Source organism: Lacerta agilis, chromosome 9 (genome assembly GCF_009819535.1).
Source record: "Lacerta agilis isolate rLacAgi1 chromosome 9, rLacAgi1.pri, whole genome shotgun sequence".
In the NCBI taxonomy this organism is placed as follows: Eukaryota; Metazoa; Chordata; class Lepidosauria; order Squamata; family Lacertidae; genus Lacerta; species Lacerta agilis.
In genome coordinates, this window is record NC_046320.1 from 72,355,550 (window position 1) to 72,377,273 (window position 21,724).

A 21,724-nucleotide genomic window follows, 5' to 3' on the forward strand; every position below is an offset into this window, starting at 1 on the left:
AAAATGCTATTGCACCACAATCCTACAAAATGTCTACTCAGAAGAAAGACCCTTTGAGTTCAGTGGAACATACTCCTGTGTAGGATTACAACCTAATTTATCCTTCCTGGCTGTGACATTTTGAAATGGGCACTTAGGCAGAAGTCCTATATGGAATCTGGCCAGGCTGGACCCATTTACGTCAGTGGGGCTAATCATGTTAAATCCAAGCTTAATGGCTTGTAGATTGGGAAACTCAAGGGCGGGGGACATGGAAGACCCCAGTTCCCCTTCTTTGGCTTCCATTAGGACCCTTCATCTGTTAGCTTCACATTTCAGGCTGGGTAGATTTCAGTTAAGTACTGTGGGCCCTCTGGACTGGGCCGTTTCCAGCTTTTGAGGACCCCTATCCATCATAAAATGAGATGCGGGTGGCGCTGTGGGTTAAACCACAGAGTCTAGGGCTTGCTGATCAGAAGGTCGGCAGTTCGAATCCCCGCAATTGGGTGAGCTCATGTTGCTCGTTCCCAGCTCCTGCCCACCTAGCAGTTCGAAAGCACGTCAAAGTGCAAGTAGATAAATAGGTACCGCTCCGGCGGGAAGGTAAACGGCGTTTCCGTGCGCTGCTCTGGTTCGCCAGAAATGGCTTAGTCATGCCGGCCACATGACCTAGAAGCTGTCTGCGGACAAATGCCGGCTCCCTTGGCCTATAGAGCGAGATGAGCACCGCAACCCCAGAGTCATCCTCAAGTGGATCTAATGGTCAGGGGTACCTTTACCTTTACCTTTATCCATCATAAAAATTAAAAACGACAAGTGAAAACTTAATAAGACACCCAAAAAAAAAAAAGGGTGAGTGGTTTGATTAGACTAGTGGTTCTCAAATTTTGGGGGGCCACCACCTGCTTGGTTCCAAAAACCTATGCCCACATAAACTCACCACCCAATAAGAAATGTTATTATGAACAGCAGTTTGCATGACCCACTAGATAATAACACAATGAAATTCAAAACGGTCACAATTAATTGCATATTTATTCACAATCCAGTCAAAACTCTTTAGTTTAATTAATAATAAAATGGATGAACTTTTCAAAGTCTGATAATCATTTACACCTCCAGCACCCGGCTGCCTCCCCCTCGCCCCTTATCTTGCATCTCCACCCCCATCGTTCAGCCCGGACACTGAGATCCAAGCGCCTTCTGGCGGTTCCCTCATTGCGAGAAGTGAGGTTACAGGGACCCAGGCAGAGGGCCTTCTCGGTAGTGGCTCCCGCCCTGTGGAACACCCTTCCATCAAATGTCAAGGAAATAAGCAGCTATCCTATTTTTAAGAGATATCTGAAGGCAGCCCTGTTTAGGGAAGTTCTTAATATTTAATGCTGTATTGTTTTAATACCCGATTGGGAGCCGCCCAGAGTGGCTGGGGAAACTCAGCCAGATGGGTGGGGTACAAATAAATTATTGTTGTTGTTGTTGTTTTTTTTTTTTTTTTTATTATTATTATTATTATTATTATTGCCTCTTAGCACCCCCTAGGAAATCCCTCCAGGGGGCAGCACCTGTGGGAATGTTCAGGGAGACAGGAGAAGATATATTGTTTAATAATACCTTCCTAACTTGCACTTAGCAGAGTTTTAAACATTCCCTTTTAAATGCACAGCAGTTTGCTAGTTGCAAGCTCGTTTGAGCTTCTAAATATAGGATTCCTGGTAATTCCCCTTTGTCCCTCTTAAAAGAATAGACACAACAATCTTATTTAAAGTCAGTAAAAAAAGAAGTTTACTCACAGTATTATCAGTTCACTGTTTAATCCCTGATGGCAGACTTAGGTTACAAAATATATACACATGGAATCTATCCCATAAGGAGATAGTTCCTTTGTCCTCTGTTGGCTGGAAGCCAACAGGGCATCTCTAGCTGAAGAGCTGTTGCTTCTTTGATGAAAACAAGATGGAGAAGAGAGAGGAAAGAGGAGAAGAGGGGCTGTGTATCTTTTGGTTTTGTTACCTGCACAGGTAAGGTCACGCCCACCTCTAGACACATGCAGAGGAAGTCTTGTCCAAGCCCAGGAGGAAACAGGAAGTTTGTTACTGTCTGGTACAAAGCATCCCCTTGCATGTCCACTCTAGGAATGTTGCACTTGACTGCTATGTGTTTCACATCCCACAGTACCACCCACTTTGGGAACTTCTGATTTATAAAATGAGAGGAAACCTTCATTGTGGCCTGATCTGCTGCCATCAGAACACACACATGTTAATTCTTTAATATGACAAGACCTGTATCAGTTAACCCCCAAAAATGCAGTTTACCAAATCACATCTCCTATTCGCTTAGATTTGCCTCTCTAAACTGAGAGAGAATATATGGCATTTGGGTCTGGTGTGCATAAAAACAGGCGGTGAAACTTATCAAATGCCAAAAAGAAATTCAAAAGTGTCTAAATCTGAGGGTCAGACTCGGGGGGAAATGGCCCACCTAACCAAAAATGACATTAGGTTGTTGGGGTTTGAACATATTTTATTTAGGATCTGGACCCTTAAGTTTAGCAGATAGATAGATAGATAGATAGATAGATAGATAGATAGTTTTAATATTTCAAGTCGACTATCATTCTAACTTTCCACATTATTGTCATTATTTTTTCTTAGTTACAATTTTAATGTTTTATCCTTTCTGTCAACCGCTTTTAGGGCTGTTACAATCAAGTGGTGCATAAATTTCATTAAATAAATAATAATGACTAATAATAAATAGAAAGATAAGATGCTTGGTCCTCCAGGCAGGAGGAAGGTATCTCAGTTCAGTCAAGTTTTAAAACGGTTCTGAGACAGCGGTGTGATTGTGCATTGTTCTTAAATATTTCCTCATGGAAATCGAAATCAGTGGGACTCGAAAAGCGTTTTAATCTTGCCTCTCCAGCACCAACAACCTCTCTCAAAACGGGTCATAGGACTTAAGTCATAGCATCGGGTTAGCAAACTGGTGCACCTACCTACCCCGATGGGCGAGCAACTCTTCAGAGTCCCAGAATGAGCTCCTTTTAAAGGGTTGGGTCGGTGCTGAGGAGCGGACCTGGGCGAGGGGGATTTTGCAGGCACTCATCCGGCCACAGAGCAGCTCCCCAAAACCCTCGTGTAGATCCCCCTAGATTTCTTGAGGATATTGTGGACAGCGGCTCAGCTGGGGTTCCTGTCCAAGACGTGTTGAAGTAAAACAGCAAGGGCGTCTCCCTGCTCCCCAGTGTTGAATAACATAATCCCCAAGCCCAGTCAAATTTGTTTGTTTGTTTGTTTGTTTGTTTGTTTATATATTGCATTTGTATCCCACCTTATCCTCCAAGGGGCCATATATTGCCCTCCCCTTTCCTCATGTCATCTCCACAACAACCCTGCGAGGTAGGCTAGGTTGAGAGGCAATGGCTGATTCCCAAGGACACCCAGTGAGCTTCATTGTGGCCGAGTGGGAATTCGAACCCTGGTCTCTCCAAGGCCCGATTCTGACATTCTAGCCGCTTCCACGCTGCCTCTCAGAAAGGAAATGTTCCTCTCTTAGCAGGAAAATCCCACAGACCTCCTCTCCTCCGCCTTTCTGCAGTAAATACTCAGACAGAGTAATTCACACACGAATAAGGATAATTGACCATTTTTCACAAACGCAAAATTTGCCGCCTGAGGCATCTCTGCCTAAGGATATGACCATCTCTGCCTAAGGATAGGACCGGAGTTCAGCCCCATAATTTATCAGCTGCAACGGGGACTTCTCCTGCGCAGGCAGGCTTCCCAAGGAGCCCCTTTCAGCTGGATCCGGCCGTTGTGGTTTCTGCAGCTAATACCGTATCGAACCACTTCGGGTGTCACGCGCTTTTCTGTGGCGGTCCTCTTCCCACTTACCTCGGAGTAAGCCTCATGACGCTTAACAGGGCTTTACCTGTGAGTTTGCGCGCTTTAAGTTCATCCCGCGTCTGCTCAGAAGCTGAGTCCCGTTACTCTCACGGGAGCTTACTTCCAGGTAAATATAGAGTTCCACTTTCGTAGAATCAGGAAATCATATACTCATCTAGTCGAACACCCTGCTCTGACAGATGGCCATCCAGCTTCTCTTTCAAACCGCCGCTGAAGGAGACGTCGCCACCTTCAGAGGTGCCCCGTCCCACTATCCAATGAGATTCTTGCATGGTCGGGGGTTGGAACAGATGACCCTTGGGAACCCACAGTTTTGTGGTCCTATGGTTCTATGCTCGAACAGGGCCTGACAGGTCACACACGTACCTGACAGGTAACAACAGCACATCCTTTGGGGCCCTTGGTAATGATCCCATGATGCTAGAATCACAGAATCATGGAACTGTAAAGTTGGACGTGGCTCTGGAATTGGATTTGGAAGTGAGAAGCCAGGGGAGCAAATCCCAGGAATAAGATCTCCTGCGCAAGAGAACTTCCGGGTTGGTTCTCTGCCACATTCCCTCGGCTCTCACAGTTTATTCTAAAGGACAGGGCATGTGGTATAAAATGGAATGGGGGCGCCGATTATTGCTCCACCCCGCGCAATAATCGGTGGGAACTGCAGTTTACACCCTCGAAGAATCCTGGGAACTGCAGTTTACTCCTTCAAAGAATCTTGGGGAACCGTAGCTGACCCTTCGCAGAGTTGCAATTCCCAGCACCCTCGGCAAACTACAGTTCCCAGGAAGCTTTGGGGGCATGTGCACGCGCTTTGAACTGCTTTGCAGGTCTGGTTGCGCGCAGACGGGCGTGTTCTCCGTGCTGGCGAATATCAGACCGGGAGACTCGTTTGCCCTTTTTGTCCCCCAAAAAAGGAACAGATCCAGAGCTCAGCCGCCTGCCCCCGCTCACCCCACACTTTCCTAATAAATGCAAGCCTGTGCACACCTGTTTGCAATTGAAATATATGGATTTGCTCCCAAAAAGCGGTGGGGGGAGGGAGAGAGAAATGCGCACTTCATCGTGTTGCAGTTCAAGGGCTGCCCCCAGAAATTTAAAGCGCTCACATTGCAAACCTATATCTACTCTGCTGAGTTGAATGAGACTTGATCCCAGGTAAGCGTGCACGCGATTGCAACCATATAAACTCCCCCTTAAAATATGTCTCCGCCGCAATTTAGATCTCTGAGAGGTTCCTCCTATAGAACCGCACTTCGAAATTATGTCTCACTGTGTTCAATGATATCTATTACCAGTATTGCAGCCGAAACCACTTACTTCTGCCACACACGGACACACACCAAAAATCTATTATCTATATCAATATATTCCTATAAAGTGTGTGGGGGAGAGAAATGGGGGCGGGGAGAGACGCCCTACATTTAATTCTTCTTCAATTGTAGCACAGTTCCGCACTGAGCTCGTAAGGGATCTCTCTGCGGCTTTTAAATGAATTATTCCGTTAAAAGGTCCTCCTCCGGGGAGGAATTCGTTTTTAAAAAAACAGCGTCGCTAACCAGCAGCGACAATAATAATACTGTACCGACACTGTTTAGGACGGATCTCGAAGAAGGAAGTGGAAAGGAGCCAGATTTTCACAGCTAATAAAACAGATTTCAAAGAAACTGTCCAGCGGTTGAAGATACAGGGTTGCTGTTTTATATCTATACCGGTATACGCCTTTTGGAAATATAATCTTGCTTGCACGGTTCTTGCAAACGTTCCTCAAAGAAGTATTATACTGTACAAAATTCCATTTTTCTTTCGTCCTCCTGCTCCGGTTATGCAGCTCCCTGCAAGGATAAACACGGGGTGCTTTTCGCTCTCTCCCTTCCAATCAAAGCCATTAACTTTTCAGGGTTCCTTTGATTTAAATTGGGGGAGGGGGCTGAAACCCGTCGTGACTTCTCCCGCCGTAATCCCGGAAAAAATCACCATTATAATTGCCGGATTGGGCTCTCAGGCCGCGAGGGGCATCCTCACAGAAAACCCCCTTCCCAAATTGTGGCGGGGCACGCACCATGGGAGCCAACTCCTGGGGGGGGGGGCCCGAAGGGCTTCGCCTCCCCTAAAATATTTGATGGGGAGCCCCCCCCCAATTGATGGGCATTGCCATTCAAATAGTGTGCGTGCACCGCGTCATGGGATCTAATATGGGGGGCGGGTCTTACTTGCCTGCCCCCTCCCCATATTTTATTCAAGTTGGCACCCCAGCCACATACTGTACTAACTATACCTCAGTCTGAGGCATATTCCAAGCACATCCCCCCCCCCCTTCTTCTCAAAGAATTATGGGCACCGGAGTTTGTTGTGGGAACTGTGACCCTGTAAAATCACAACACACACACCCCCAATTATTTGAGGGGAACGTACTTCATATTTACACACCCCTTCTTTCTGTCCCGTACAAACGATTCCCAAATGTATGTGTTGGTGCTGTTAATTATTCGGCCTTCAACTTAATGTCCCATTATGGATTATTGTTTGTTTGTTGCATTTATAACCCCCCCATAAGGAGCTCAAGTCCCCCCTCCTGGTGTAGTGGTTAAGAGCAGTAGACTTGTAATCTGGTAAATCGGGTTCGCTTCCCCGCTCCTCCACATGCAGCTGCTGGGTGACCTTGGGCTAGTCACTCACTCACCCCACAGAGTGTTTGTTGTGGGGGAGGAAGGGAAAGGAGAATGTGAGCCGCTTTGAGACTCCTTCGGGTAGGGATAAAGCGGGATATCAAATCCAAACTCTTCTTCTTCTTCCCCACAACAGCCCTGAGAAGCAGTATGACGGTCCCTAAGGTCACCCAGTGAGCTCCGTGGCCCAAATGGGGGATTTGAACCCTGGTCTTCTCCCGGGTCCTCTTCCGTCTCCCTAACACACTCTCTCCCGCTCTCCCAGGTTTTCTTCTCCCTATTTCGAAATTCCTTCCCTTCCCATATATTCCATTTTCTCTTCCTCTTTTTCTCCCCCACCCCAGTACCCTCAATAAATTGGGGGGGGGGGGAGAGAATCTGACGCGTTCTGGGCCAAGCCTCGCCTCTCCCTGCGCACAAAAATTATTGAGAAGCATTGAAAGTATTCCATTCTGTCCCCCCCCCCCAAAAAGCTCAACAAGTTTGGTGCGTGATCACCTAAAAAAAAAAGGGAAAAAGCTTGGGCTGCCCCCCCCAAAAAAATCCTGGCTACGCCCATGCCTCTGGTCCTTGAGTGGGGTTGGAAAAATCCTTCACCCCACCCGTTGCATGACTATTGAGAGCTCCTCCCGTCGCGCCCAGCTGCGCCTCCCACCGCAGCGCTGCTGTCCCGCCGAAGCTGGCCCCTCCCGTCTCCTTCCCCCCTCCCCCTGCTTCCACCCCCCCCCCCCCGCAGCCGCAGAGCGAGACCAATGTTTGTAAACACGCTCAATGGGGGCTTTCATCACAGGCAGACAAAAGTGTTTCTTGTGCTGCCCCGGAGCACCTGGGACGAGACGCCACTGGAGACGCCACGGGGGGGGGGTGTAGGAAGGGGGCAGGGGGATGTCTGGGCGAACAGGGGTGTGGAGGGAGCAAAAAGGAGGGAGGGGGAAGGGGGTACCTCCTCTCTTCCTCCCTGCTCCCCCCACCCACCCCCACATTTACTTGCACTTTCTCTTAGGGGCCACACCCCACACCCCACTATTGCATTTAGCACGCGCACGCACACACACACACCACTTCAGACTTGCAGGGTTATTCCCAAGAGCAAAACATTCCCACCTGTGGCCATCCTGAATAAAATAGGAGGGACAGGTAAGCCCCCAACTCTCCTTCCCCCGGAGGTTTCTAAGCAGAGGTTGGGTGGCCCTCTGTCAGGGATGCTTGAGCTGAGATTCCTGCATTGCAGAGGGTTGGACTAGATGGCCCCTGGGGGTCCCTTCCAGCCCTATGGTTCTACGATTCTGTGATTCTATAATCGATCACAAGACGTGGGTCACGCACACCATTTGAATCATCATCGTCGTCGTTGTCATTTTTAATTTGTATACCGCCTTTCTATCTTACGATACTCAAGGCGGTTTACAAGCTGAAGAAACAAAAAGCGTACATCTTATAACAATCTAATGCAATACAAAAATGTGATAATAAAACAAAACTTTAAAATAAACAACCTACATCAGAAAAGTAACATTCAACAAGTATTAGAACAGTATAAAATAATAATATCGACATATAAGAGTTAAACAGAAATCCACTCAACAGTTACAATAAATAATTTCTAAACTATAATCAATAAAACAACGGCAAGCCACATTACATAAAATAATACAATACCAATTGAGAAGCAGAGACTAGAGGGTGGGGCAAGGACGGGCAGTCCTGCCCTCCCAGCCTGAAATAGGAACCTAGGAAGCGGCCTTATACCGACCACCGGGTTCATCCACCCAGCCGGGGATTGTCCACACTGGCTGGCAGCGGCCGACCAGGGTTTCAGGCAGGAGGCGGCTCCCCCAGCCATACCTGTTGCTGAGCTGAGGGCCTGCGAGGCTACCTCGCAGGGTTGTTGTGGGGATTAACTGGAGACCAGGAGACCCATGTAACCCCCCACCATAAACAAAACAACTCTGGCTCGGATTATTCCTACGAGGCCAAACGACAGCAAATGCTCTTCGGTGCTCCCTCCTCGTTTTGCAACTGAATCTTGAAATATCTCCCAGAGAGCTTATTTTTTAGGGGCATCCCTACGTGACGCCCCGGCCTCCGTGTCGGGACCAGGTTAACCCAGTGGCTCTTGCTTTCGTACGTTCGTCTCTGCAGTTTGCAGGAGATTATAATTTTTATTTGCCTTTCGCACACGCACGCTACATTCAAAGTGGCTCGCAAAACACAAAATTTCCCCGCCTTCCAGCAAAAATAAAAACAAAACCATTCATTCCTTCATTCCTATAGATGGAAAAGCAGAGGAGCCATTCACACAATCCGCGTGTCCCTTTCCCAACCACACCGGTTTTTCGTGGGATTCACAACGGTCCTCAACACACACACACACACACACACCGGGAAAGATGCTCTTCGTTTTATTATAAACAGCCATTCATCAAAAGCTGCACCCGGCAATTCCGTCAGTCCTGTTTTCCTGCTCAGTCTGACGTTCTCTAGGGTCAAATATTAATCCCTGCGCACGTGTGAATAGGGAACTGACGCGCATGGATTGAGGGGCAAAGGAAGGCGCGAGGGGGGTGTTGCTGCAGGGCTCGGAGAGCACAAATGCGGCAGAGAAAGAAAAGGATAAGGCAGAAAGGAATAGGAAGGTCACATCCGGCGTTTGGCTCGGAGGCTCTCTAATGCTTCGACTTAAATCTTGAGAATTATTATCCTTTCTTCCGGGATCTAATTCTGCTGCTAAGAGAGCGGAGAAGAGACTCTGCCCAGGAGCTAGCGAGAGATGTGGCTGGAAATAAAAAGGGGATTATTATTTTTTGGTGTTTTCGTTTTAAGTAAATCCTTCGAGGCAGATTTTAACCTTGGGGTCCATACATCGCCGCAAGAGGCTGCGCGTGTAGCTGGGAAAGGAAAGCGGGGAGCAGCCGGGTTTTTATTTGGGGGTGGTAGGACTTTTGTTAGGGGGGGCAGAACCGAGCTTGTTGTTGTTGTTGTTCAGTCGTTCAATCTACAAAGTGATTGGTCAGTTAGTTAAGTATTTTTAATTTTTTTACTTCATCTGGGGGGGCAGCTGCCCCCCTCTGGTTACGTCCATGGCGGGAGGTGTTTTTATACGGGGGGGGGGGGCAAATAAATCTCAGAAGAAAAGTGGGGTCCACATTCACGCCCTCCAACCAGCCCATCTTCCTCCTCTCTTCCAAAGGGCGTGGGCCTGATTCTCCAGCCCAGGGCCCTTTCCCCTGATCCGGCTCATTTCCAGAGCCTTAGTGAAGGAGATGGCTGGATCGTACCCCTCACACCTTTCCTCCTCCTCTTCTTCCTTTTCGGTGGGGATCTTCCTTTCCTCCGAGTAAGCTCCCAACTCCTCCCCGCCCTGCGTGGTCCCTATTCACCTGGGAAATACAAACACCCAGGGCTAAAACAAAATAAAAAAATTCCTTCCAGTAGCACCTTAGAGACCAACTAAGTTTGTTCTTGGTATGAGCTTTCGTGAGCGAGACATTTGGCGGGGGTGGGAGCGAGCCCCCACAAAAAGCTACCTGCTTTTTAACCTCATTCCTCCCCCACCTCCGATTATCGGGGCCACTTCTTCCTTTTCCCTCCAGGCTTATTGCATAGTCTTTTAACTCCTCCTAAGGATCTCGCACAGTTTACATTACACAGAAAAAAGCACTTTGGACAAAATAACTCGCAGATACCCGCTGCCCTGCTCTGTCCCTTGTTCTGCCTTTGTGTGGTTCGGTGTGTGTGTGTGATGTAATGAGTAATGATGTTAATTTCCTTGAGTTTCAGCCACGTTGGCATCCAGTGAGATTCACACGGCTGTGCCTGGGCCCCGATCCTCCACGGTCACTGGACTATTCAGTCCGGTCCGGACACTAAACTCTTCGCTGATTTCAACGCGAGCAAGAAAAGCGTTTTTAAAATGCACCTTTACAGACGTCTACTCGGAAGTAAGCCCCACGGAATTGCATGCAGGAGCTGCACTTCCCTGGGAGTAAACCCCATCCTGAGCTAGACGGAGCAAGGGTCTTTTGACACTGAAGAATGAATAAGAAATCTCGAGGAACCCTTGTGACTTTGAAAAGCAATACTTTTCCTTGTTTAGGGAAAGTCAGAACAAACATAAAGCCATATATATATTTATGTATATATCTTTGGGTGAGGGCGCGTGTGTATTTTAGGCATGTATTACATTTGGCTGCCGCCTGCCCTCCAAACACCTGTATACCTAGTTCTCCTCGTCCCCAATTTCGTCTTCACAACCACCCTGCAAGGCAGGTTGAGAAACAGCAATTGCCCAAGCGCCACCACTTTAGCGTGGCAGCCCCTGCACTTTGGAACTCCCTGCCGATTGAACTCTTTTCGGGGCCTGCTAAAAACGTTCTTGTTTCGGCAGACAAGATCTTGTTTAACCCAGATCTTTAGAAAGTTGGTGCGTGTTTGTCGTTTGTTGATATTTTAACTTCTTGAAAGTTTTACATTATTGTTCCTGATTTTTCTTATACAGTATTGCTTTATCTCTTTTATAAACTTCGTTGAGGTGTGGGTTTCTACAATCAAGTGACGAGTGTATAAATACACACACACCAGCTTCATGGCTGAGCGTTGGGGGACAGAGTGAAAAGAATGTTTTGTTTTGTTTTTAGATGTATACACTTTGACACTATATATATATATATATATATATATATATATATATATATATATATATATATATATATATATATATATAATCGAAAATTCTTTCTAGTAGCACCTTAGAGACCAACTGAGTTTGTTCCTGGTATGAGCTTTCGTGTGCATGCACACTTCTTCGAAAGCTCATACCAGGAACAAACTCAGTTGGTCTCTAAGGTGCTACTAGAAAGAATTTTCGATTTTGTTTTGACTATGGCAGACCAACACGGCTACCCACCTGTAACTATATATATATATATATATATATATATATATATATATATATATATATATATATATATATATATATATATATATATATATATATATACACACACACACACACACACACACACACAGCAGTCACGAAATTAAAAGACGCCTGCTTCTTGAGAGGAAAGCAGTGACAAACCTAGACAACATCTTAAAAAGCAGAGACATCAGGGAGTCCCATGGACTGCAAAAAGATCAAACTTATCCATCCTTAAAGAAATCAGCCCTAAGTGCTCACTGGAAGGACAGATCCTGAAGTTGAGGCTCCAATATTTTGGACACTTCATGAGAAGAGAAGACTCCCTGGAAAAGACCCTGATGTTGAGAAAGATGGAGGGCACAAGGAGAAGGGGACGACAGAGGATGAGATGGTTGGACAGTGTTCTCGAAGCTACTAACATGAGTTTGGCCAAACTGCGAGAGGCAGTGAAGGATAGGCGTGCCTGGCGTGCTCTGGTCCATGGGGTCACGAAGAGTCGGACACGACTGAACGACTGAACAACAACGTGTGTGTGTGTGTGTCATTCATATATATATATATATATATATATATATATATATATATATATATATATATATATATATATATATCCTTATTTACGTGGTTGTAAGTTGCTTTAATCTGTTTCTAACATTGTGTTTTAAATGTATTAAAACAATTTTTAAATTTGTATACCTCCCTTCATCCCTAGATCTCAGGGCGATAGGTTGTATCAATCAATACGTTTATTGTTCTCGAGCCAAAGGCCCTGGCAAGTTCAGAGCAATAATATTAATAAAATAAGGCAGAACATACACCCTTAATATAAACCGACTTCCATGGTGTTAAGAGAAAAAAGGTACTAAAGACACCAAGGAGCTTAAATCTATCTTAAATTCAAAATAAACCTCCGAATCACCGCAACAATTTAAAGCGATTTGATCTAACTCATTTCTCCTTATCCTTTTTTGCGGATTAAGTTTTAATTGTGCAAACCTTGCATTGGGACCTTAGGGGGACGGGTGAGTAAATTAACGATGGTGATTGTAAAATGTCCCCAGAACCTGCAACACCACAAAGAATGATGGTTGGGGCGTCACCTGTGCAAACGAGGGGGAAATGATGGGTTTGTCGCGCGACAAGGGACTCAGCTACACTCGTAAAGGTAAAGCGCTTTATATGCGTTATAACACTATGACACCAGGGGGCGCTGTGGAGGCCCCGCTTTTGCCTACCGGATTTCCCTGTATGAAGTTTACCACTCGTTTAACTGAAACGCTTCCTCGATGTGTCTAGATCCAGCCAAGGTCTCCAGGCCAGGCTTGCCAGAGTCAGACACGAAGGACCCCTGGCTGGAAGGAATCCAGAGTATCTCTCCTCCCGCACCCAAATTTCTCTGACTTTGGGGGAGCACTGGGTAGGCAGTCAGGTCCTGCTGGCGGGCCTGATCCAACTTCCAGGCTCTTCTGGAAGAGCACGGGGGGGGGGGGTGGAGAGGTGGGGGGGGGGCGCCACTCAAGTGTTTAACGGAGGCCAAAATGCGCAAGCAAGAGAAAAAAGCCATCTTGCAAAGAATGATCATGGATACTTGGAAAGGCCCTAGTATCTGTAGGGGGGCGGTGCTGTCATTGGTGTCCTTACGCCTCCCTCTTGTACAATGGGCTTACTTCTGAGCACATGCGCCGTTAATGCTGGGTAATGGTCGGTGCCAGAACAGTATTAAGAGAGAGTAGTAGTAGTAGTAGTAGTGACACGATCTTTGCCCGTGAATACATCTCATTATGTATCTGAATGCGCAAGGAAGCCAGGAGTCAGGACCAGGCAGGGGAGCGAAAGACCCAGCGTCACGCTTGTGCTCCGTACACACGTGCACGCTCAAGGGGCCTACTCTCTGTGTGTCGGATGCATCAGTCCTGCATAGCCATTCCGAAGCAAAACCTGCATCGCGCCCTTGCTCGCTACAACGCGCACCGCCAGCGGTAGCCTTTGCCTCTTGCCCTGTCCGCGCTGCTGTCTGTCTCCACGTGATCAGCACCGTAACTCAAGGCGCAGACACCCCTGACCTACGCGTATCCCTTATTTTAGAGGGGTGGGGTGGGGGGGTCCTGCGAGAATGCGAAGCGGCCCCTTTCACCTTTCAAACCCAATTGCTATCACTTGCTCCCTCCCCCCCCCCCGCCAGCTGTTTGCTTGTTTGCTTAAACAAATAAATCACAGAACCCGCTGCATCCAAGGCGCTTTCCAAGAAAAGCGTTTTCTGGGGCAGCTTGGATGCTCCCGGAAGCATTTGATTTATTTGGTTCTTTCGCTGTATTTCCGTCCTGGACACAACAGCTGTAAGGTAGCTGAGACTGAGAGCGTCATCGTTTGCACTCTAGCCATTGCACATTTGGCTCCTCCAACCCTACTGAATAAGACGACCCTTGGAAATTCCTCCCTTTGGACTGCAAGAACATCAAGAGGGGCCTGGCACGTCTGAACAACATCGTTTTTGTTGTTGTTCAGTCGTTCAGTCGTGTCCGCCTCTTCGTGACCCCATGGACCAGAGCACGCCAGGCACGCCTATCCTTCACTGCCTCTCGCAGTTTGGCCAAACTCATGTTAGTAGCTTCGAGAACACTGTCCAACCATCTCATCCTCTGTCGTCCCCTTCTCCTTGTGCCCTCCATCTTTCCCAACATCAGGGTCTTTTCCAGGGAGTCTTCTCTTCTCATGAGGTGGCCAAAGTACTGGAGCCTCAACTTCAGGATCTGTCCTTCTAGTGAGCACTCAGGGCTGATTTCTTTGAGAATGGATAGGTTTGATCTTCTTGCAGTCCATGGGACTCTCAAGAGTCTCCTCCAGCACCATAATTCAAAAGCATCAATTCTTCGGTGATCAGCCTTATTTATGGTCCAGCTCTCACTTCCGTACATTACTACTGGGAAAACCATAGCTTTAACTATACGGACCAATGTCGGCAAGGTAATGTCTTTGCTTTTTAAGATGCTGTCTAGGTTTGTCATTGCTTTTCTCCCAAGAAGCAGGCGTCTTCTAATTTCGTGACTGCTGTCACCATCTGCAGTGATCATGGAACCCAAGAAAGTGAAATCTCTCACTGCCTCCATTTCTTCCCCTTCTATTTGCCAGGAGGTGATGGGACCAGTGGCCATGATCTTAGTTTTTTTATGTTGAGCTTCAGACCATATTTTGCATCGTTTTGCGCAGGATCAAAACCCGACGCTTCTGGTTGTTTACTGATGCGTCGTTCAGGTATATTCACTCCAAATAAAAAAAATCAGTTCGCATTTTGGGCTGCCAGTAAGTAAAGGAGGTGAGGGGGAGTAAAGGAGGGTCACTTATCAGATGCACGTGTGAATCCAAATCAAAGTTCTTTTGGCATCGGGCTGTGAGTCTATTAGTTTTCTTCTCTGTCGTTTATCAAAAAGAGGAAAGCTTGGCACAGAATAAAACGTTGCTAGCCAGGAAATGAAGGCTGAGAATCACAGCCCTTCACTGAAATCTAGAGCAATTGGAATATAAACAGACGCAATGCTGTATCACTGCTGGGTAACAAGGGAGACGCATTTATCTTTTATGTGCGATGTGTACGTATAATAAATCCGTATATCGGCAACACGGACGAACCAGTCTTAGGAACATAATAAGAGTCTGCTGGATCAGGCCAAGGGCCCATTTCGTCCATGTTCTCACAGCATCCTGTTCTCACAGTGGCCACCCAGATGCCTATTGTGGGAAACCAGTAAACAGGATCCGGTCTCGAGAGCCCTCTCCCCTCCTGTGATTTCCAACTGATATTCCGAAGCATGGCTGCCTCAAACTGTAGGGGCAGAACACAGTCATCCTGGCTACAAGCCATCGAGAGCCCTCTCCTCCTCCTCCATGAATTTGTCGAATCCTCTTTTAAAGCCATCTAGGTTGGGGGCAATCGTTGCCTGCTGTGGGAGGGAGTTCCGTAGGTTAACAACGCATGAAAAAGAGCTTCCTTTTATCTGCCCTGCCTCTTCCAACCATCAGTTTCTTTGGGTGCCCACGAGTTCAAGTGTTACTCAGAACGAAAAGTACTTTTCAATTCCTTTGGTTGCGATGACGGGAGAGAGATTATTTCGGTTGCAGTCCTCGTGCCTGAACAGTCTTTTCTCAAGGCCTGTGCCTCGTTGAACCGCTAAAATGTGGGGGGTGGGGTGGGGTTCCTCGCGTAGAAATCTTTCCAGGAGAGGGCTCCCTTCCCACCTATGGGGAGTCTTTGCTCAAAAGTAATGAGGACGCGGGGAGCGAGTGAATAGCCCCTCACTCAGACGTGTACAAGGCAAACGTCTGAAGGGAGTGAGGGATCGTTCCCGTATACACGGTAGGAGGGAGGTGATCTGGTGGGAGGAACCACAGGACGATTCATAAGAGGCTTTGGATACTGGCAGGATACAGCCCATTACAAAACTCTGATATGAATGCTATTTGATGTACAAGCTACTTGTTGTTGTTGTTGTTGTTGTTGTTGTTGTTGTTGTTGTTGTTGTTGTTGTTGTTGTTAAGCTGTTAAATAAATAAAAGCTGATTCCCGCGTTTGACAACGCAGATACATCATCATCAGAACTACGGAGCTGGGAGACTAGGGTTCAGATCTCGACTCGGCCAGAAAGCTCACTGCGTGACTCTGGGCTGGTCATTATATAGCTCCTCGACTTAACCTGCCTCCCAGGGTTGCCGTGAGGATAAAACTGAGAAGCGCGAACTATGCGTGCTGCCTTGGAGAAAAGGCAAGCTATAAGTATAATGAAAAAAATAAACAGAAATAAGAATAATATTTGCACCCGCTCACAAACCTTCCTTGCAGGACTTCCGAGCTGAGCGAGCTGTTCCTCGGGGCGTTTCCCGGAAAGGCGAGAGAAAGTCTGGAGATGGTGAGATGAGCTTTCGGGGGTCTTCCTCTGATCCAGACGAGCCTCCTGAGGAGTAGGACCGTCCTCCCAGGGAGGGAGGAACCTGCAGCGGAGGCTGTCCCCGCTCCCCGGAGAAGGCCCCCAAATTGCCAGAACGCCCGTCCACCCAAAGCCTTGCGCTCTTGCGCGATCCCGGAGCTGCACCTGGCAACGGATCGCTGCCCTCCTGCTGGGAGCAAAGTTCAGGAGGGGTCTTCTGCAGCAGCAGGAGGAGGGGCTGAGCAGAGCCTGGCAACAGGCTGCCGTGTCCTTTTCACAACCCGGGACGCGGTTCATTCACCTCCTGACATTGGGGGGGCGGGCGGGAATCCCCTCCCCGGCGGTTTTATTGAGGGTAGCAGCAGCAGGGAGGAGGAGGAGGAGGAGGAGGGATCGTGTTCCTCAGGATGAAACCTGGATTAGCCCCAGCAAAGGGGCCTCGTGGGAAGGAGGAAGTGCGCAAGGCTGGCTGATCAGTGCAGAGAAGCGGCTGTATGGCCCAGTGGTTAAGGCACCCTTGAACCTGAACATAAGCAGACTCTCGCGAAAGCCAACCCTGCCGAGCTTACTGCCTCCCTCCAGCATGTCGGGCATTGAAGACGGAGGGACGTTCTCCTGCGAAAGCCCCCTGGGAACGAACGGGACCCGCTGAGTCTAGTTTCGCCCCGTTTCTTGCCATAACTCTCAGCACTTCGAAGCATATGGTTGGGAGAAGATTGCTTGTGCAAGAGAAAGTTTGCAGCGTTTTGGGACTTTCTAGTTGAGAGAAAGGGGAGGGGGCATGATAGAAGAAGTTAATGCAATTCTGCATGCAGAGAATGGATAGAGAAAAGTTTCCCCTTAACGCTAGAACTGGACAGGACAGGACAGGCAAAAGCAAGCCGTTCTTCATGCAGCAGATAATAAAACTGTGGAACTCTCTGCCGCAGGAGGCAGGGGTAGCTTTAAAAGAGGATCATCGGACAAATTCCTGGAGGAGGAGGAGGGGGGGGCTCCCCATGGCTACTAGCCACGAAGGCTTTGCTCTGACTTCACAATGAGAGGCAGCAATGCTTTCGAATAACAGTTTCTGGAAACCACAGGAGAGGAGGGGGCTCTTTTGCTTGAACCCTGAAATTCAGGTTCCTCTGGGGGTTTGGATGACCCTCTCCACCGGGCAAATTAGGTAAGACCTTGCGTTAACTGCCCAGCTTGTTTGTTTGTTTAAAGCCCAATGGGGTCGGTTTGCTCCCACACACAAAATGTCGCTTAGCCATCCTCGATTTATTCTTCTACCGTGATAGTGAGCAGGATATAAATTAAGATTCATATATGTAAAAGGGGGGGGGGGAACTGAGGCAGGTCAGGTTAAGAAATGGAATCAGGGGCATTTTGTGTCTCCAGACACATTTGGCTCGCTTGCCCTCGGGATTTGCAAGGATGATGATAATTAATAATAATAATAATACCCACCATTCTGACTGGGTCGCTCCAGCTTCTCTGGACAGCTTCCAGCATATACAGAAACACAATAAAACATCAAACATTTAAAACTTCCCCATACAGGGCTGCCTTCAGATGTCTTCTAAAGGTTGAATAGTTGCTTTTCTCCTTGACATGTGATGGGGAGGGCGTTCCTCAGGGTAGGTGCCACTACTGACAAGGCCCTCTGCTCAAAGGCTGCAGCTCAGTGGACCAGCAGCAGTTTTATGTGGGAATGTTTAGGGATGCAGGAGAGGATATATTGTTTATTATATCCTATTCCAATTTGTGTTAACAAGTCCTAGAACTTAAGAGTTTTCATTCCCCTTTTTAAACGCACACAGCAGATTCGCTAGAACCTCTGTAATAATACTGTCCTGGTATTTTCCCTTTCTAATTCCCTCCTAAAATAAGACATGACACAGTCTTCTATAAAAGTATAAAGAGTTTACTTACAAGTATCATCTGTTCACAATCGGATCCCAGAAGGCAGACTTTTAGCTTAGAAAATATAATATACAGGTGAAACTCGAAAAATTAGAATATCGTGGAAAGGTTCATTTCTTTCAGTAATTCAACTTAAAAGGTGAAACTAATATATGAGATAGACTCATGACACGCAAAGCGAGGTATGTCAAGACTTTATTTGTTATAATTGTGATATTATGGCATACAGCTGATGAGAACCCCAAATTAACAATCTCAACTTTGGGGTTTTCATCAGCTGTGCGCCATAATCATCACAATTACAACAAGCAAAGGCTTGACATATCTCGCTTTGCATGTCATGAGTCTATCTCATATATTAAACTCCAGTAGCTAATGAAAACAAATGCTTACATAAATGAACTTTTCCACAATATTCTAATTTTTCGAGTTTCACCTGTACTTTAGGAGACTAATCCTTAAGGGCGATAGCTCCTTCATCTTGCTTAAGCACATGTTGCTCCTTTGAAAGCGAGTGGAAAAGAGAGAAAGATGGAGTCTAGCCCCTGTGCTTTTGTCTTTACCTGCACAGGTGAGAGGCCACACCCACCTCTGGTTACGCAGAGGAAGTCTGTTTCAGCCCAGGAGAAACAGGAAGCCCTGACTCAGCGATTCCCTTTCATGTCCACTCTAGGAATGTTGTATTTGACTGCTCTTGTGTTTCACATCCCACATTTTACACCCAAAAGGTCCAATGTTAGGTCCTCAACATGGGACTGGGAAGGCACCCCTCTGGAACCCTGCAGACCCAGTCAGTGTAAATTAATGGTCTTCAGCTGGCGGGTTGGGACCCAGTTCCGAGTGATGGCTCGTTCTAGGGTGGGTCTTTTTTTAATAAGATTTTTTTTTTAATGAGATTTAACAGCATTACTACCATCATAGTAATATATAGTTTAAGACATGGGGGTTTGGATTGAAGTTGGAGCCTGGTTTTAAAAAGATTGAAAAGTGTAGACCAGCGGTTTCCATTTGGGGGGGGGGGTTGCCACCCACTCGCTTCCATAAACTCACCCCTCCCCCACTGTATAAAAAGCATTCTTATTTTTTTGTTTCCACGACCTGCTAAGGAAGGTAAATAACAGGAGATTCAAACTAGTCATAATTGAGGGCACGTTCATTCAAAATCCCATAAAACTGTTCAGTTTGATTAGTTTAGCAAAACTGAGACTGGGTTTTCCATGTCTGACAGACATTTACATCTCCAGCCCTGCCCCACCCCCAGGGGGCAGCACCGCACACTGGGGTTGTTGTTGTTGTTGTTCAGTCGTTCAGTCGTGTCCGACTCTTCGTGACCCCATGGACCAGAGTACGCCAGGCACGCCTATCCTTCACTGCCTCTCGCAGTTTGGCCAAACTCATGTTAGTAGCTTCGAGAACACTGTCCAACCATCTCATCCTCTGTCGACCCCCTTCTCCTTGTGCCCTCCATCTTTCCCAACATCAGGGTCTTTTCTAGGGAGTCTTCTCTTCTCATGAGGTGGCCAAAGTACTGGAGCCTCAACTTCAGGATCTGTCCTTCTAGTGAGTACTCAGGGCTGATTTCTTTGAGAATGGATAGGTTTGATCTTCTTGCAGTCCACGGGACTCTCAAGAGTCTCCTCCAGCACCATAATTCAAAAGCATCAATTCTACGGCGATCAGCCTTCTTTATGGTCCAGCTCTCACTTCCGTACATTACTACTGGGAAAACCATAGCTTTAACTATACGGACTTTTGTCGGCAAGGTGATGTCTTTGCTTTTTAAGATGCTGTCTAGGTTTGTCATTGCTTTTCTCCCAAGAAGCAGGCGTCTTCTGATTTCGTGACTGCTGTCACCATCTGCAGTGATCATGGAACCCAAGAAAGTGAAATCTCTCACTGCCTCCATTTCTTCCCCTTCTATTTGCCAGGAGGTGATGGGACCAGTGGCCATGATCTTAGTTTTTTTGATGTTGAGCTTCAGACCATATTTTGCGCTCTCTTCTTTCACCCTCATTAAAAGGTTCTTCAATTCTTCCTCACTTTCTGCCATCAAGGTAGTATCATCAGCATATCTGAGGTTGTTGATATTTTTTCCGGCAATCTTAATTCCGGTTGGGGATTCATCCAGTCCAGCCTTTCGCATGATGTATTCTGCATATAAGTTAAATAAGCAGGGAGACAATATACAGCCTTGTCGTACTCCTTTCCCAATTTTGAACCAATCAGTTGTTCCATATCCAGTTCTAACTGTAGCTTCTTGTCCCACATAGAGATTTCTCAGGAGGCAAATGAGGTGATCCGGCACTCCCATTTCTTTAAGAACTTGCCATAGTTTGCTGTGGTCGACACAGTCAAATGCTTTTGCATAATCAATGAAGCAGAAGTAGATGTTTTTCTGGAACTCTCTGGCTTTCTCCATAATCCAGCGCATGTTTGCAATTGGTCTCTGGTTCCTCTGCCCCTTCGAAATCCAGCTTGCACTTCTGGGAGTTCTCGGTCCACATACTGCTTAAGCCTGCCTTGTAGAATTTTAAGCATAACCTTGCTAGCGTGTGAAATGAGTGCAATTGTGCGGTAGTTGGAGCATTCTTTGGCACTGCCCTTCTTTGGGATTGGGATGTAGACTGATCTTCTCCAATCCTCTGGCCACTGCTGAGTTTCCAAACTTGCTGGCATATTGAGTGCAGCACCTTAACAGCATCCTCTTTTAAAATTTTAAATAGTTCAGCTGGAATATCATCACTTCCACTGGCCTTGTTGTTAGCAAGGCTTTCTAAGGCCCATTTAACTTCACTCTCCAGGATGTCTGGCTCAAGGTCAGCAACCACATTTCCTGGGGTGTATGAGACCTCCATATCTTTCTGGTATAATTCCTCTGTGTATTCTTGCCACCTCTTCTTGATGTCTTCTGCTTCTGTTAGGTCCTTTCCACTTTTGTCCTTAATTGTGGTAATCTTTGTACGAAATGTTCCTTTCATATCTCCAATTTTCTTGAATAAATCTCTGGTTTTTCCCATTCTGTTATTTTCCTCTATTTCTTTGCATTGCTCGTTTAGAAAGGCCCTCTTGTCTCTCCTTGCTATTCTTTGGAAATCTGCATTCAATTTCCTGTATCTTTCACGATCTCCTTCGCATTTTGCTTGTCTTCTCTCCCCCGCTATTTGTAAGGCCTCATTGGTCAGCCACTTTGCTTTCTTGCATTTCTTTTTCATTGGGATGGTTTTCGTTGCTGTCTCCTGTATAATGTTACGAGCCTCCATCCACAGTTCTTCAGGTACTCTATCCACCAAATCTAAATCCTTGAACCTGTTCTTCACTTCAACTGTGTATTCATAAGGAATTTGATTTAGATTGAATCTTACTGGCCCAGTGGTTTTTCCTACTTTCTTCAGTTTAAGCTGGAATTTTGCTATAAGAAGCTGA

At 46.8% G+C, this 21,724-nt stretch overlaps 1 protein-coding gene across 1 annotated transcript in view; it reads left to right on the plus strand.

Moving 5' to 3' along the window:
• VAX2 (ventral anterior homeobox 2) overlaps nucleotides 1-21,724 on the plus strand; it is a 98,517-nt gene that overhangs the window by 13,018 nt on the left and 63,775 nt on the right. Inside the window, 1 exon segment of the mRNA XM_033159600.1 lies at nucleotides 16,309-16,427. Within this exon segment, the coding sequence (XP_033015491.1) occupies nucleotides 16,309-16,427 (119 nt within the window).